This window comes from Rhinopithecus roxellana, chromosome 14 (genome assembly GCF_007565055.1).
Source record: "Rhinopithecus roxellana isolate Shanxi Qingling chromosome 14, ASM756505v1, whole genome shotgun sequence".
Lineage (NCBI taxonomy): Eukaryota > Metazoa > Chordata > Mammalia > Primates > Cercopithecidae > Rhinopithecus > Rhinopithecus roxellana.
Genome location: NC_044562.1, coordinates 73970832 through 73990180, shown reverse-complemented (window position 1 = coordinate 73990180; position 19349 = coordinate 73970832). Strand labels below are relative to the sequence as shown.

The following is a 19349-nucleotide window of genomic DNA, read 5'->3' as shown; positions in this document are numbered from 1 at the left end:
AACAATAATCCCTCATTAATACAGATGTAAAAATCCTTTAAAACATTTTTAGCAAATCAAATTCAAAAGCACACAGGTTTATTTATAATGACAGAGTGAATTCATCTTGGGAATAACAAAAGCTTACCATTCAAAAATCAGTCTATGTAATTCACCATATTAATAGAATAAAAAGGAAAAACCAGATCATTCCAATAGATAAAAGAAATTCATTTGACAAAATTCAACACCTATTCAGGATAAAAACTCTCAGCAAACTAGGAATAATGGATAACTACTTCAACCTGATTAGGGGCTTCTAAAACTAACCTATAATATAACTTATAATAGCAGAAAAATATTAAATACCTAGGGATAAAATGAACAAAATATGTATAAGATTTATACTCTGTAACCTATCAAAGACTGTTGAGAAGAGATCCAAATAAATTTAAAAATTTATCACCTTCATGGATTGGTAGTCTCCACTGACAGTTTCAATACAAAGTCAAAAATCAAAACATTCCAGCAAGCTTTTTTTTCAGGTTCTTAACTTTATACAGAAATGCAAAGGAACTAGAAAAGCTAAAGAAATCTTAAAAAATAGGAAAAGGGTCAGAAGACCTACACTATCTAATTTTAAGACTTACTCTAAAGCTATAGTAATCAAGACAGTATAGTACTGCCAAAACAAATAGATCAATGGAACAGAATAGAGTGCATAAACTGACCTGCACTTGACCTCCTAAAACAGTGAATTGATTTTTGACAAGGTGCCAAGTTAATTCAGTGAGAGAAAAATATTCAACAAATGATTCTGGAAAAACTATGCATCTCTATGGAAGAAAATTAACACCTTACCCCATGCCATATGCAAAATTAACTAGAAAGATGATAGGCCTGAATGTAAGAGCTAAAGTTATTTAATATTAAACTTTAACAAAAGAAAATATCTGTAACACTGCGCTGGGTAAAGATTTCTGAACCAGACACAAAAAACACAAATATCAGAGAAAATCAACTGATAAAATGAACATCCTAATGAAAAATTTTGTTCTTTGAAAGACATAATTTAAAAAAAAAAAAAAGCCAGCCACAGACTAGGAGAAAATTTCATATAATATATACTTAACAAAGAATTTGTATCTAGAATATGTAAAGAACTCTTTCCACTCAAAAGAAGACAAATAATCCAACTAAAAATGGACAAAAGATTTAAACAGACACTTCACCAAAGAAGATATACAGTTTGGAAGTAAGCAAACGAAAAACGGTCATCACTAATAGGCTGGAAAACAGAAATGACAGCCACAATGAAATATTCTCTATAATGCCTAAACTAGAAACAATTGACAATATCAAGTGTTAGAAAGGATGTGGAGGAACTGGAACTCATATTGCTGGTTAGAAATCAAAATGTTACAGTCACTTTGGAAAACAGTATGGCAGTATTTTTTTTTTTTTTTTTTGAGACGGAGTCTTGCTCTGTGGCCCAGGCTGGAGTGCAGTGGCCGGATCTCAGCTCACTGCAAGCTCCGCCTCCCGGGTTTAGGCCATTCTCCTGCCTCAGCCTCCCGAGTAGCTGGGACTACAGGTGCCCGCCACCTCACCCAGCTAGTTTTTTGTATTTTTTTAGTAGAGACGGGGTTTCACCATGTTAGCCAGGATGGTCTCGATCTCCTGACCTCGTGATCCGCCCGTCCAGCCTCCCAAAGTGCTGGGATTACAGGCTTGAGCCACCGCGCCCGGCCGGCAGTATTTTATAAAGCTAAACATACAGTTACCATACACTTCAGCAATCCAATTTCTAGATATTTACCCAAAAGAAATAGAAACATATATCTATACATACATTTCTACACAAATAGTTCATAACAATAAAAACTGGAAACAATTCAAATGTCCACCAGTTAATGAATGGACAAGCAAACTGATAATATTAAAGGCTACATAGTAATAAGGAAGTATTAATGTACACAATATGAATGAATATCAAAAACATTATGCTAGGTTTAAAAAAGGTCAAACAGAAAAAACTATATACTGTATGATACTACATGAAATTTTAAATATAATAAAAATGCAACAATAGAAAGCAGATCAGTGAGTACTTAAGGATAAGGGTTAGGGGAGAGGATCAACTGCAAAAGGACACAAAGAAACATTTTAGGATGATTGAAACATTGTGTATTTTGACTGTGATAGTAGATCTACAACTGTGTACAATAAACTTCATCAAACTGTACACTAAGAATATATGATTTTTGTTACATGTATATTTTACCTTAATGTTGTCTGGAGAAAACACCATACAGACAAACTTGATATACATACATTATTTTTGATAAGATTTCATACTTGATTACTAAAGTTCACCATTATAGGCTGATAGGAAATTAACTAAGATTGAATTTTACCTATTTTGAAATCTTAATATGGGAGAATAGCAGTTTATAATAATTTGCTGTTAAATGAATTTCAAAAATTATTTTGGCCTCAGGTTTCCAGAAATAAAAACGAAAGTTGATTTAATAAAAACAAAAATTGGAAAAGATAGCAATTTAAAATACATGTCACAAATAGGCAAATAAAAAACAATTTGACGGGAAACAATTTGCTGTAAGTGGATTAATTACTTTCTACTTCTAATGATTTGGGGATTTCCTAGACCCATTCTCAATGACGAGGGGCTTTTCTAAACTCCTTCTCAGGTGCCCCCTGTGCTTATGCAAGAAGGCTGTTGAAACAGTACTCTAGGATATCAAAAGCTAAACATTTCATCATGGTAAGGTCTTACACCTAGAGAGACAAAGAGCTTTTTATCACAAAAAGTGGGAGGTATGGGGATGAATTAAAATAAAGAAAACAATGCATGTTTCTGCAAAAACTTTATTTTCAAGAAGAACCATTTTATCTTAGATGCTAAACTCATCAATTCAAAATTTTGTTTTCAAAAGATTCCCTCAATAAAGCAATTCATTTCTGTGCTATTTAGTTTGCTGTATTTTTACAAGCACCAGGCTGAGCAGACCATGATTGAGAGAAGCCATCTTATGCACATTGCTGTTGTCCCACATCGTTCAGAACAAACCTTTTTAGATCGTTAACTACCACAGGAGTGCTGATTACACAGGCACCAGCAATTTCCTAACCAATGACCACCTGAACAATGATGTGTTCAGCTTCTCAGACCCTGCAGCCTTTCAAAGGTGAATCATTTCACAGTTTGGAACTAGATCTCCATAGCAACTTCCCTTTGAGGGTTTTAGAATCACCATCCAGTAATTCTATGATCATCAAGCTCAACCATTCCCAATGGTTCTTTTCACAGCAGATGGAAAAGGAAGCCTTGAAATTTTACAGTCTATTTCAAGCAATTCATCTGGCAGCCTATTAGAATTCAAAATATTTCGACCTTCAATCACAAAGCATGTTATCTGAAGCTGTGGTGATCTCAAGTCAAGACAAGCAGACGTTTTAGTCTAATCATCCATGATGAGAAGAGACTGACAAAAACTCTTAATTCAACCACCATCAAAATGCTTATTTTAACTGCATGAAAGTCTTTCAACAGGCAATGAAAACACACCATGTACCATTTTATCACAACCTTCTGTTCAAGGAAAATATGAATTCTGAATATTGACATGGATCTCTGCACTTCTTAGACTGCTTGGAACAAATATGTTTCTTAAAAGTTAGCATAAATCCAATTTAAGAGCACTATTATCCTCTGCTGCAAAAGCTAGAAACCTTAAGCAAACAGCAATGGACTTTTGACAAAGTCAGCTAGCTTAATAAAATCAAGTATATTTGGATTTCTTAAATTTTTTTCAGACTTTCGACAAAGTCTGCCAGCTTAATAAAATCAAGTACATTTGAATTTCTTAAATTTTTTCCAGACTTTTGACAAAGTCAGCCAGCTTAAAAAAATCAAATACATTTGGATTTCTTAAAATTTTTTCAGACACAACCTAAAATGATTAATCAGAAAATTAACATCAACTTCTCAGAAAATTAATATCAATTAAAAGGAAAGAATAGATCTCAAAAAAAACTTAATTTACAAAAAGTTGTTGACTTTTCCCCAATTCAACTAATTCTCTAGTGATTTCAAAATATACTAGCCCTATTTTTTAAATATTGAATTAAACCACATAAAAAAAAAAAAGCTGTACATTTCAAATTGCTACTAAACTACAGCTAATTTATCCAAACTCTTTTTACACCTAAAGGTTCAATGCTATGTAATAATTTCATTAACATTCAGTATTTATTATAGGTATTAGCCAAATACAGGTATTTATTTCAGTATTTATTATAGATGTTTGGTGGCATATTATAAGCCTATGCAAAAGTTAAAAACACCTATTTTCTGTTTATTAATTAAATCAAAACACAGCTGTCTGGGAAGAACTAAACTAATTTTATGAATAAACTAAATCAAAATAAACACTGGTAAAACAAGACAATTTTAATTTATAAATCCACTCCTTCCACAAAGGAACACTATAAATAATCACCAGTTTCAAAGCCTGGTGGAACTGGTGGATCTGGAAAAGTAAGATAGAAATTTAATTAATTCACGAGCAAGAAAAAATATAGTAAAGTTACTCTACTTCCTTAAGATAAACATACACTTGATATGATCAAATTGTTATTACTTTCTGCATACATTAGGCCAGCTAACTTAAACTGTCTTTATACGGGCCTATGAACAAAGTACATTTCAAATCACATATATAGTATATATGCTATTTTCTATTCAACATCTTTAACCTAAGTTTTATATTTGATTTAAATGTCTAATCACAAAATGAGAAGATAGCAAAATTATTTTATGTTGTAAAACTAGTTCCAAAAAACTTGTACAAACTTGATAAACTCCTGACTTCTGAAACTAAGTACAAATTTACAAAGAAATAAGCAATTTATCAATTATTTCAATAAGAACAAAATTAAAACTTTGCTCCTAAACAGTATTACCTTCTATTTTCAAAAGTTCCACTTCCACCAGAAAGGAATGAGTATAGCAAGAAAGATGCCATATCTTATCCATTTCTTACTTGTCTTATTTTGTATTGGTTTAGTTTATGATCTGAGCTATATAACTTATATTAAAACTACATTAAGTATTTTAAAAAGCAAATGTGAGTAGCGATTTTAACCAAAGATAATGCTTAAGTTAAAAGGATAATGAATGGGCAGAAAATTATATGCACAGGAGCGTATGTATTTTTTAACTGTAAGTAGTTTATTTTACACATATCCAGGATAAAACATTACCATGGGCTGGGCGCGGTGGCTCAAGCCTGTAATCCCAGCACTTTGGGAGGCCGAGACGGGTGGATCACGAGGTCAGGAGATCGAGACCAACCTAGCTAACACGGCGAAACCCCGTCTCTACTAAAAAATACAAAAAAACTAGCCGGGCGAGTTGGCGGGCGCCTGTAGTCCCAGCTACTTGGGAGGCGGAGGCAGGAGAATGGCGTAAACCCGGGAGGCGGAGCTTGCAGTGAGCTGAGATCCGGCCACTGCACTCCAGCCTGGGCGACAGAGCGAGACTCCGTCTCAAAAAAAAAAAAAAAAAAAAAAAAAACATTACCATGAAAAGAAAAAAAACCAAAAAACTTAAAAACTAAATTCCTAAAGTGTAACTTTATGGTTACAGTTTGACAAACTGTGAGAAATGACTAGCTATTGTACAATACATCAAAGTTTAAATAAATAGAAACGTCTCAAAACAGTTACACATAAGTACTCAGTATAGTATACTGACTTCAGTTTATTAAATATTCAAAACTTCATGTCCATATGCTAGATATTCAAATATATATATTTGCTACACTAAAGGCTGATCTATGGGAATCTTATATTAACTTAGGAATACTTCTTTAAAAAACTCTTCAATATCAACAGTTATGGAACCTATAAATATTTTTGCTGAATTATCTGAAAAACAGAAAAAGGTTCATGTGGGATAAACATATAAAGGTTTTTAGACATATCTACTGGGTAACAATATTATAATAAATTTCCTAAAACGACATGCTCCTTACAAAGCAGATTTACTAACATTTACTTACTGACTAAATCTGAATTGTAAAGAATTTCATCATTTGTCTTAATTGTTCCACTGGGCTTCAAACTTCTTAAAGACAGATATATTATGAATTTTACTAACCCAGACCTTAGGGTTTGACATCTGACATCGTAAGCACTTAATAAATGTTTGCTATCAATTATTAGACAGTAGTGATAGCTATAATTGAAACGCTCCATGTTTCTGAAACATTCTGGACTGGCAACTTTTCACTTGCAACTCACATAATGAGAACCAGAAAGAGAGTGATTTAATGAGAAAGCATAATAAAATAGAAAAATATCTTGATAGAGCTTCATTTTTTACTTTTCTCCTTTACTCACAAATTTATAAGAAATCTGCTTCTAGGTTATAAGCTAACAGAAACTACTGAGTCTAACAGCCTAGGGCAACCTTAAGTTTATTTTATAACATATAATCAAGCAACATACTGTAATTGAAGCACATTGAAAACAGCAGTTACTAGCTAATTAACATTAGCAGAAACATTTTTCTCAATGAAGGTTAAAAAAATCTAAAGATTTGATAATAAAAGTTTGTTATAAATATTATATTTATGTGGGCAACTATTAATATTTTACCTTCAGTCTAATACCGAGAAATGTATCCATTTCTATTCTTATCAATAGCTTTATCCGCATTTTGACTACAAAATGCTGGGAACGGATAAGTAAAACCAGACTCCTCAGCTTTAAGTATAGCACCAGAAATCCAGCCATATAATCTGAGTACAAATTTGTTGTATGTGTGTTAGTGCTCTATTTCTTCAATCAATATAGCAAAAGTGTAGTTACCACAATACTTGACCTCTGACTGGGGCAGCAATCTAAAGGAAAGCACCTCTAGCAAATGTGTTATTCCTCAGATAAGACAGCAGGATGCAGTATAATGGCTAAAACCTTTTTTCCTAAAGACAGTCATGCAGCTTCAGTGACATTCTAAGTCTTCACTGTCCTGTGGACACAAAACTTGAGGAGAACCCTTTTCTACTGGCCTACCTGGCCCTAACTGAATATTCAAGTATGAAAATACAAGTTACACTGGAATTTCTGCATACATCATTTGATCCTGGCAGTCTGGGAAAAGATAGAAATCAAAAGTAGTAAAATAATCTGTTTTAAGAAGTGTCCATGATAAATGTCAAAGTTTTAAAAACAAACAAATCCTAACTGCATGTTTTGGTTAAAGAGGTTGCTTAATAGCAAGTAATAAAAGCATTTAAAAATGCACACACCCTTTGACTCAGTACTTTTAGGAAATTATCATTTTAGTACTTTTAGGTATTTATCTCCAAGGAAAACAAATCAGGCAAGAGGACAATGGTACATATAAGGTATGTACAAGGAGGCTGGTAGTATCATTCACTCACTCATTCAACAAATACTGAAGAGCACCCCTGTATCTATGGTCTTGGATCTTACATTCTAGTATGGCAAAACAAATAACAAACAAACAAACAAACAAAAACCATGATTTGCTAATACTTTATCAGAGAAAATTATGGAAAAGGAGCAACTGGCAACATAGAGGTCACTGGTGACATAAACAAGGGCATTTTAAAACACTCTTTTGGGAGCAAAACCTCACTGGAATAGGTTTTTAAAAGGAATAGAATGTGAAGAAGTGGAGACAACCTCTTTTTAGCTTTGTTGTGAAGGCGAACAAAGAAATAAAACAGTAGCTGGGGAGAGGAGGGAATGAGGGCCAAGGGACTCTGTTGTTTTGTTTTTCTTTCATGCTCATTGTTTAAAGATGGGTGATATTACTGCATGTTTGCAAGCTCATGGGAACCAACTAGAGAGAAAATGTGACACAGGTAAGAGGGCATGACAGCAGGATCACAGTCCTATATGACAGAGGGAAGCAGATTTCATGTGCAAGTGGATGGGGTTAGCCTTGGCAGGGACAACTCACTCGTTATAATCAGAGGGAAAGGTAGAGTATATGATGCAAGTGGATGTAGGGTGACAGAACTCAGACAGCAGGCCTCACTCAGTTTCATGGCACTCACATTTGCTGTTGCCTCTGTTTACAAATATTTATGTGATTTGTTCCCTTACCTCCTTCAGTTATTTACTCAATTGTCAACTTCAGTGAATCTCTCCTGGCCTTTAAAACTACAAACTCCACCCCAACACTTACTATACTATGCTCCTTCCCTACTTTTTCTCCTCAGTATTTATTACCAATCTAATATACAACATACTTTACTTTTTAAACACCTTGTTTATTGTCTATCTCCCTCCTTTAGCATATAAGCACTTTGAGGGCACAGATTTTTGTTTCGTTTGTTCACTATCATATCCTTGAGTGAATAAATTCTGGGAAAAGAGGGAGGTAATTCTCTTCTGACTGCCTCTGTTTTCTCAATAAAATAAGGAACTGAAAGAGGGAAGAAACAGTTAAATATTTGAAGAACTAAAAATCTGAAATGACCTAAATATCCATCATTTAAGTAAACTGTGGTATGTTCCTATGACAAAATGCTACATAGCCATTAAAAAGAGTTAAGAGTGATCCACATGTATTATATGCAATTTAATTTCTTTTTAAAAATTTATTTCAATTTCTGTGAAGTACAAATGGGTATTGAGGAAGGTGCACACATATGGCAGCAATGGGCCACTCACCTGCAGTACAAATGTATTACTGTGGTCATAATTATCAGACAGAAAATCATTTTTGTTTCTCCTAAATAAAAAAAAATCCCTGTTTTCATCCCTCAATTCACCATCTTATCAACAACCTTCCCAAGCAGGTCTCTCCAGGTTAGGGCTGTCTTTTTATCCTGTTTGTAAGATGCCATGCAATATCCAAGATGTTTTGAGTTGATTTGATGGTGACAACAAAACTGTCAGTTACTCCATCCCCAATTACCTCATCTAATTGTGGGAGTTAAACTAAAAGTTTTCCATAAATGCCAGAATCTCACTGTTTGTCAAAGAATTTAGTTCACTGAAAAGTGTGTACTGCCCCAGTTAATAAAATGTTCAAAAGTTTCACTGTTAAGTGGCTCCATACAATCTCTAAAAATGCCATTTTTTTGGAAGCCCAGCATCACATCTTTAATAAAATGGGACACTACTTCAGCAAAAAAAAATGGTCAATCTTGGCTAATATAACTACTGTAGCTGCACATAACTTACTCCCAGAAAAAAATACAACAAGTGCAGTTCTGAGGGAGGGATTAGTTACAATGTGTTGGCACACCAAGACTCTAAGTTAGCAGAAAGTAGGCCACTGGCATCAGAATGAGCTGGCAAACAGCAAAGCCAGACTTGATAATCCAGCCATGAGCTGTGCAATGAGGAGCCAAACTGAGACCAGAAGAATTCAGTCTCTCATGGGTTTCTTCAGATATTTCAGGAAGTATGCACTAGGGTACAGAAAACATGTAGAAAACAGAGCACACAAGATCCAGGTTGGAGAAGGGAGAACCCTAGCTGGAAAATCTGAATTCACCACTTAGCATTAGTGGCCTTTATCTCTCCATGCTATCTGTTCAGTACTCCCAAATAGCTACCTTATCCCTCTATCGAATACCATACTCCTCTGATAACTAGACTGTTCTCATTGATGTAGAACTAGTGGTACTGTGATGTGTAAGAGGGCAAAAATAAGCAAACGACGATTTTGATCTGGATGCTACCACTTACACATTGGAAGTGTTAAGCAAGTCAAAATCTAAGTCTCAGTTTCCTCATTTGTAAAATGTAGATAATAGTAGTACTTTCCTCTTAGGATTAAATGAGATGATTCATGTAGAAGGCCTTGCAGAGTCCTGATCTCAAGAGGAACTCAATAAAGGGTACTCAATATCTCTTCTTCTCATTAATACTATCAGAAATGTTCAGGTCTCTAAAGATAGGAATTTAGCTTTGATTTCCAAATCAAGATGACCAAAAGAAAAACTGGGGCTTTGGGGTTGAGACACAGGTATATTCTTTGATTTCATTTCTTCCTCTCTTGTTCTCAACCAGCAGGCTATAGTCCATGCAACTAAAGAAGGAAATTCCAGCCTGATTCCATGCTGGCTGCTCAGCTGTCCATAGGATGAAAGTTTTTTATAATAATCCAAGTATTCAATGTTGGTCTGGTGAACATGAAGACTGACATCTATCAAATTAAATTTAGCATTTAAAAATGAGTGTTTCCTCCTCTGCTTTGAGAGTGGCCTAAGTTTATCCTGCTTTCAAAAGAAAATATGGAAAGGAAAGAACAGTAACTTCACAGTGAAGAAACCTGACCAACATTACCTTAACCAAGCAAGGAAGATCACTAATGGCATGTAGTTATCACGTACTCCAGGATATGATGTGAAGTGTACTTTACCTCTATAATATTCTTTCCAAAAACCCACAACCCAGTCTAATCATGAGGAAGATATCAGATGAGCCCAATATAAGGAATAGTCTATAAAATATTTGAACAGTGAAGGATGTCAAGGTTATGAAAAATAAAGAAAGACTAAGAAACTATCAGGAGAACAGAGAAGACTAAGGAAACATGACAAGTAAATGTAATGTGATATCCTGGATTGAATCCTGGAACAGAAAAATGACATTAGTGGAAACTGGTGAAATCTAAATGAAGTCTACAGTTTAGTTAACAGCAATATACCAGTGTTGGTTCCTTAGTTTTGACAAATGTATCACAGTAAAACGATAACATAAGAGGTAATGGAAACTGAGTGAGGTGTATATGAGAACTCTATGTATTATCTGTGAAACTTTTCTGTAAATCTAACACTGTTCCAAAATAAAACATTTATTTCAACAAAATGGGCAAGATATTCAGACTATATTAAACAAGAAAAGCAAGTTTAAGCATCATATGCATAGTATGTTCTCAAGTTGTTTGAAAAGTAGCTTTTTTTAAAATTATAAAGTAATATGTATGTCTATAATATATGAAGAAAATACAGATATATTAGCTAGGGTAAATAAGGCTATGGAAGTAAAAGAGATTCCAAAATACTGTGGCTTCACAAACAGAAAAGTTTATTTCTCTTTAATTTCAATCTTAACATAAATGGTCCAGCTTGGTGGAGCAGCTCCCCGTTCCTTGTAGTCATTCACAGATTCAGGTACTTTCCAAGTCATGGCTCTGCTATTCTCTAAGGCACTGTCATCATCTGAATGGTCTGAGTACTTCCAATTAAAACAGCATAAAAGGAAAAGAGCAACTACTAGGAAAGGCACAATGTCTTGAGATCCAGGCCAAAAAGTGTCACATACCAATTCTTTTCACAACCCATTGCAGAAAACACAAACACATATTCTCAAGGTAAATTGGGAAATGTAGTAAAAAAATAAAATGAAATAAAATGTAGTAAAGATGAGCAGCCATGTGCCAAGAAGAAGGAGAGCATGGATTATAGTGGACAACTAGTAATCACCATTAAAATACATAGGTAAAAGAAGAAATCACCTAGAAATCTATAAATAACCACTGTCAACATTCGAATACTTATTTTTTGAGACTTTTTTCCTATGAGCCTATTTTTTTTTTTTTTTTTTTTGGTTAAACAAACCAGAATGCTTCTATGTATAATCTATTCTTTCACTTGTAGTGTGACAGACAGCTTTCCACTTTAATACAGCCTGCATAGTATTCCACTGCACTGAATTAATGTGCTAGATCCAATTTCCTCTCATCTGTATTTAATCCATCTTTCAAGTATTTCTTTAAAACCTACCTCATCCAGGAAGGCTTTTGCTATGTTGAGTTTATACATTCATTCTACTGATGCTGATTTATCATTAATTCCCAATGATAGTCTGAAATGCATAATTTAAATATGAGTATAAAGTAGTCTGAGAATTTCAAACATACAAGCTTTATATATTCAACCTATATATTAGTCACTAAGGAAGAAAGTATATTTTTCACATTTTCCTTAGGTAATCTCTACAGTTATTAATAAAGAATTATGCAAACAAACTGTTCTTTTAAAGAATTTTTCAGGCCGGGCACGGTGGCTCATGCCTGTAATCCCAGCACATTGGGAGGCTGAGGCAACTGGATCACCTGAGGTCAGGAGTTAAAGACCAGCCTGGCCAACATGGTGAAACCTCGCTTCTACTAAAAATACAAAAATTAGCCAGGTGTGGTGGCACGTGCCTGTAGTCCTAGCTACTTGGGAGGCTGAGGCAGGAGAATCGAGTGAACCCAGGAGGTAGAGGTTGCAGTGAGCCAAGATTGCGCCACTGCACTCCAGCCTAGATGACAAAGCAAGACTCCATCTCAAATAAATACATAAATAAAGTATTTTTCATATATAAACAGCAATCAGAAAACATAACACAAGAGAATACCACATTTACAATACCAACAAAAAAGAGACAAGACATCTAGAAATAAACTTTACAAGAAATATGCAAAACCAACATGAGAGACCTTTAACACATTTCTAAATGCTCCAATAGTATACTTCAACAAGTAAAAGAACGTATCATGTTTTTGAATGGGAAGATTCAAAACATGTAAGTAAGTTAATGTATAAATGTATTGTCTTCATAATAATAATTCCAACAAGATTTCTACTTGTAGGATGTAGAAAGCTGATTCTTAAGTTTATATGGAAAAAATAAACAAGACCAAACACTCTGAATATGAAAAGGAAATAAGCTTGACAAGATACAGGTTGAACTCCATAATCCAAAAATCTGAAATCCAAAATGCTCCAATATCCAAAACTTTATGAGCTCCAACATGACGCCACAGGTGGAAAATTCCAAACCTGACTTCTGTGACAGCTCACAGTCAAAATGCAAGCACACAGCACACAGTTTACTCAGCATATCCAAGAGGAAAGAAGATCCTCTCAGCCCTCTTGAGCTGGCATATCTTTTCCGATCATACCCAGACACCTCCATGCAAGCACATCCACAAAGGGTATAAAATGGCATGTGTTGTGCAGGCTGGACACACAGGTTCCCTGCTGATGTTCCCACATAGGGCCAAGACCTATGTGCATTACTCACTTGTTTTTCGCTTATTCTGTGCTCTGGGGTGTAAAAATATTCTTGAAAATGTCAAAAAAAAAAAAAAAAAAAAAAAAAAAAAGGCCTGCTGATGCCCCTACAGCTAACAGTGATAAGAAAAAAAAGGAAGTGTTTATGTTTATCTATAGCACAGAAAGACCTGGAGAAATTGAACAGTGGTGTAAGTGTGAAACGTCCTACAGGAGAGCATGGTGTTGAAATGTCCACCATATATGACACGAAGAAACGAGGGTATAAACTGTTGGCACTCTATACCAAAAGTGATGAACAGAAGTTAATGAAAAACAGAAAAACACCAAATAAAGCCAAAAATGAAGATCTCAATCATGTATTGAAAAAGTGGATCCATCAGTATCACAGTGAACACATGCCACTTAATAATATGATCAGTCTTTACCCAGAGCTACCATGAGCAAGCGGAACCAGGTATCGTACGTACGGCCAGCCGAGCCAGCGTTTCTGGCCCGCTTCAAGGAACGGGTCGGCTACAGGGAGGGACCCACCATAGAGAGTAAGAGAATTCAGCCTCAGCCCCCAGATGAAGATGGAAATCACAGTGACAAAGAAGATGAACAGCCTCAAGTGGTGGTTTTGAAAAGGGGAGACCTGTCAGTTGAAGAAGTCATGAAAATTAAAGCAGAAATAAAGGCTGCCAAAGCAGATGAAGAACCAGCTCCAGCTGATGGAAGAATCATATACTGAAAACCAGTCAAGCGTCCCTCAGATGAAAAATATTCAGGTTTAACAGCAAGCTCAAAAAAGAAGAAGCCAAATGAAGATGAAATAAATCAGGACTCGGTCAAAAAGAGCTCACAAAAACAAATTAAAAATAGTAGCCTCCTTTCTTTTGACAACGAAGATGAAAATGAGTAAGTGTAAATATTTTGAATTTAGTCTACTTTGAAAGTATATGGAGTGTTTTTTAAAATAACATTTTTTCCTATTATAAAGACACTACAAGTTCCTTATAGAAAGTTTAGGAAATAGAGAAAAAAATTTAATAAACTACATCTATTCATCAATCAGAGGGGTATTGACCCCTCTGACTTAAAATGCCAACTCTATAGAAATTAGCTAGTATTAACATTTTGTTATTTCCCTTGTGTGGTTGTATATGTATGTAAATTATATTTTTAAGCAAAATACATTTTTTTGTGTGTAAACAAAATTTTATAAATACAGTTGTGTTGCAAAAAAATAAAAAATAAAAAAATATGATCAAAAAACAAGCAAAGATCTACTGAAGAACTAAAAATTAAAGGGGATTGTGAATACTCAACAGCCTGGTTGTAGAAATTTAAGACACTCCATTCAATTTTTAAAATGTTGTGGTGATAAAGCATCTGCTGATCACAAATCAATGAAAAATTCACTGACACATTTGCCAAGGTCATCACTGATGAAAATGTGATGCCAGAACAAGTCTATATTGCTCGAGAAAAATCACTACTGTTTTGGTGTTATTGCCCCAGAAAGATACTGACTACAGGTAATAAGACTGTTCCTAAGGAATTAAGGATGCCAACAACAGAATACCTGTGCTAGGATGTGCTAATACAGCAGGCACACTTGCTGTGAGAGCCAAAAGCTTGCATCCTTGCTATTTTCAAGGAGTGAACTTCTTACCGGTCCATTATGCTAACAAAAAGATATGGATCACCACAGACACCATTTCTAATTGGTTTCACAAACATTTTGTACCAGCAGCTCATGCTCACTGCAGGGAAGCTGGACTGAATGACAACTACAAGATCTTGCTATTCCCTGGAAACTGTTTTGCTCATCCTCCAGCTGAAATTCTCATCAAAAGTAATGTTTATGCCACGTGCTTTCCTCCAATGTGACTTCTTTAACTAAGTCATGTTAAAGGATACCAGGGTATCCTTAGATCAACGAAGAGTAAATATAAAAACACTTTCTTGAATAGCATGCTAGTAGCAGTGAACAGAGGCATGGGTATGGAAAGTTTTCAAAAGGAGTTTAGCATGAAGGATGCCACATATGCTGTTGCCAATGCTTGGAACACAGTAACTAAAGACACAACCTCTGTCCTGTGACTATATTGAGTGATGATGATGAACAAGGTGGTGACTGTGAAGGATTCTGTATGTCCAGTGAGAAAAAATGATGCCTGACCTCCTTATATATGCAAAATATATACCTTCAGAGTCTGTCAGCAAGCTGGAATAACCGAATATCAAAGACGTTTTTAACATCAATAATGAGGCTCCAGTTGTTCATTCATTGACCAATGGTTAAACGGCCAAAATTGTTCTGAATCAAGGTGATCATGATAATACCAATGATGAAGAGGACGTTAATTCTGCAGAAGTACATATAGACCACATGGTGAAAATGTGTGATGGGCTTATAAAAGGACTAGAACAGCATGTGTTCACAACAGAACAAGGAATCACGTCAGTTTATAAAATCAAAGACAGGTTGCTAAGACAAAAAAACATCATTAATGAGGCAGATGATCTGAAGCAAACATTTTTAAAAACCATCCAGCAGAATGTCTCCTCATGCCTACAAAACCCACTTTCTAGTCCTTCACTTGCCTCTAATATTTCTTTTCTCCTAAATAAATAAATAAATAAATACAGTATACAGTAACCTTTTTATCAAAACACAGCATCATAGATGGAGACTGAAAGCCTACTGCTGTTGGTTGTTGTTGTTCTCTAACAGCTGACACGGGTATTCTGGTGATGCTACTGTGCTGCTGAGTTACCCTGAACACATCATCTTTTCACATATTAATGATATATTATATTTACTGTTAAGTACTTACAAGTAAATAAGTGTAAGAAAATGGCTGCTTAATCAGCAGCATATAAATTCAGAGTCAGGAAGGATGGTGATGCAAAACAACTACAGATTGTCCCCATGAGTGGCTGAGACAGTGACAACTTTGCTTTCTGATGGTTTGACATATACAAACTTTTGTTTCATGCACAAAATTATTAAAAATATTGTATGAAATTACTTTCAGCTATGTGTATAAGGCGTATATGAAACATAAATAAATTTCATGTTTAGACTTGAGTCCCATACCCAAGATATCTCATTATGTATATGCAAATGTTCCAAAATCTGAAAAAATCCAAAATCCAAAACACTTCTGATCCCAAGCACTTCAGATAAGAGATATTCACCTTGTATTACTATATCTTAATTATATAAAAGGTGTGGCATTAAGAAATTAATATATTGGCAGATTGATGAAACGAATAGGAAGATCTGAAATGAGCCCAAATACTCACAGGAATCTAGCATATGATAAAAGCAACTCAAATCCATAGACTTTTTAATAAAAATTATTGAACAACCAAAGGGCTGTTTGCAAAAAAAATTAAAAGGTAGGATCTATGTCTCAGTGCATATAAACTGTAAATGGATTAGAGATTTACAAAGAAAAAAACGAAATCATAAAAGAAAGAAAATATAGGTAAATTATTTTGTAACCATGGATTGAGGAAAACCTTTCTGATAACTCAGATCAACTAAAAAAAAAAAAATTGAATAGCACAAGACATCACAAAGAAAGCTAAAGTACAAATGACAAACTTGGAAAAAATATCTGCAACTCATACAACATAGGGCTGATATCTATAAAGAAGTCTTAGTTGTTAAGAAATTTAAAAATGAAAGAAAGAACAATACAATAAGGGGCAAGCAACATGAACAGGCAATCCATTAAAAAAATAGCTCTTAAATATGAAGAGATGTTCAGCCTCACTGACTCATAATGAGAAAAGCAAAGTAAAACTATACCAACATATCATTTCTCTCCTAGAAAAGTGCAAAAATATGTAGGTTTAACACATTCTTCTGGCAAGGGCATAGAGAAATAGGCATTCACATACACTGTTGGTAGCAGTACAAAAATGGTATAACTCCTAAATGGGAAACTTAAATATCTACCATAATTACTGATGCATTTTCTCTTTGACCCAACAATCCCATTTTTGTAAACCTATCTCCCATTCACTATACATGTATAAAATGACATATATACTGAATTATGAATTTGGCCTTGTGGCATTATAATACAATCAGAGCAAAAAGAGCAAAAAAAAAAAAAAAAAAAAAAAAACAACTGGAAAACACTCAAGTACCCACCAATACTGAACGATCTCAATAAACAACGTTACAGCCATACAATGAAATAAAATGCATCTGAGAAGAAAAATGAAAACAATAATTGTGCGCTGCTGTGGAGGCCCTCTAGGAGATTGCAAATGCCAAAAGTAAGGTACTTCAGTGTACGTTGTAGGCTATTTTTCATTCAGGAAAGAGAAAAAAAATTTTAATTGCATTTGTTTATATTTATATAAAGAAATTACAGAAAAATACATAAGGAATAGTCAAAATAAATGCTGTGGGCGTGAGGGGGGACATGGTAGATACAGACAAGAAGTAAGCCTTCTCAGCGTATACCTTTATGTCTATTTTACTTCTGTGCCACATATGCAATTATATATTCAAAGCAATTACTTTTGGATTTAAATTTGTATAGTATTTCTCAGTAATTAATATTTGACATATATCTCATTTAATTATGACTATAAACCAAATGTGAAAATCATCTCAATTTCACATATGAGGAAACTGAGACTCACGAAGCTTAAATGCTACTCCTTGCACAAAACTAGTAAGTTACAAAGCTGGGACTAAAATACACGGACCTATTTCCAAATATTGGGTTACTTCTATGTTGAATATATGAAATTCTACCTTCAAAGGCAGTAAGTACTGCTTCAAATGATTTACATGAAAGTTACAAGCACAATATTAAGAACAGATTTTGATCAACCACACGTTAGTAATTATCAAAAAGTAATGTGGAAGCATTCCTATTTTAGTACATTCAGCAGTATTCCAAAGGAAAAGAATATACCTTAGCTCTAGGAATAATGGGTGTATACCTAATAATAGGTTATGTTTCACAAATCAATTTTGAAAACTTCTTACATTAGAAAGCAACTCTGGGTCAAAGGATATAAAATTTCAGTTAGACAAGAAGAATCCATTCAAGAGCTCTATTGTACATAACAGTAAGTATAGTTAATACTATATTTGTATCCTTGAAAACTGCTAACAGTAGATTTCAAGTGTTACCCCAACCAAAAAAATGACAAGTATATGAGGTAATGTATACACCTTGATTCAGCCAATCCACAATGTATACATATACGAAAACATGTTGTACAACATAAATATATAATTTATACTTAAAAATGTATGTATATACAGAAAAATAATTCCTGATCCAATGTCATTTAGGAAACTGACATGACAGAACAACTTCAGCATGTGTTTACAATAACACTTTCTCTTTTATTTCAGAAAAGTGTTCCTGAAGTCTAAAACACAATGTCCCCTTTTATCTCTACCCACATTCACCCAAGTCAATGTTTTCCCCTAAAATGAAAATTCTTTTTCTTTTTTTTTTTTTCTTTTGTGAAGACAGGGTCCTGGCTCTGACTCTGTTGCCCAGGCTGGAATGCAGAGATGCAATCACAGCTCACTGCAGCCTTGAACTACTGTGCTGAGGTGATCTTCCCGCCTCAGCCTACTGAGTAGCTGGGACTAGAGGCACCCGTCACATACTCGGCTAATTTATTATTTTTTAAAATTTGTGTAGATATGGGGTCTCACTGTGTTGCCCAGGCTGGTCTCAAACTCCTGACCTCAAGCAGTCCTCTCAACTTGGTCTTCCACAGTGCTGGGATTACAGGCATGAGTCACTACACCCAACCAAAAATCGTTTCTTGAAAAAAAATTACCAGTAAACTCGTGGGTCACACCTTGCATTATCTAAATTCTTCCTCATGCACATGTTTATGGCTATCTAACTTCTAGATGCGCTCTAAGTCCAGGAATTCTCTCGATCACAGCACATGTGTACAAACAAATGAAAATAGTTGGTAGCAGTTTGTCAATCCCTGATTCAGAATATTCACATATAATATTATTGATATGACTGGACTAAAATCTACCATCTTGCTAGCAATTTTCTACTTGTTCCAGCTATTCTTTCTTTCTTCCTCTTTCTCTGACTTGTGCTAAGGATTTTTTAATAATTCCATTTTATCTCTTCTATAGATTTATTATTATGCCTCTATTCCAAAACTTCCAGTAGTTGTCTAAAGGTTTACAACACACATTTTTCATTAATCTGAGTCCACCTTTAAATGATATTATAAGTATCCCTTATCCAAAATGCCTGAAACCAGAAGTGTTTCAGATTTCGG

General features: G+C 34.5%; 2 protein-coding genes across 4 annotated transcripts in view; one reads left to right on the top strand and one right to left on the bottom strand.

Annotated features, from left to right (window-relative positions):
- Window positions 1-19349, bottom strand: part of OLA1 (Obg like ATPase 1) — a 184604-nt gene that overhangs the window by 104004 nt on the left and 61251 nt on the right. The window lies entirely within an intron of this gene.
- On the top strand, window positions 13482-14283 carry LOC104658419 (uncharacterized protein KIAA1143-like). Its single transcript, XM_010358465.2, is given in 1 exon segment — window positions 13482-14283. A coding segment is annotated over 1 exon segment (465 nt). The 5' UTR covers window positions 13482-13497; the 3' UTR covers window positions 13963-14283.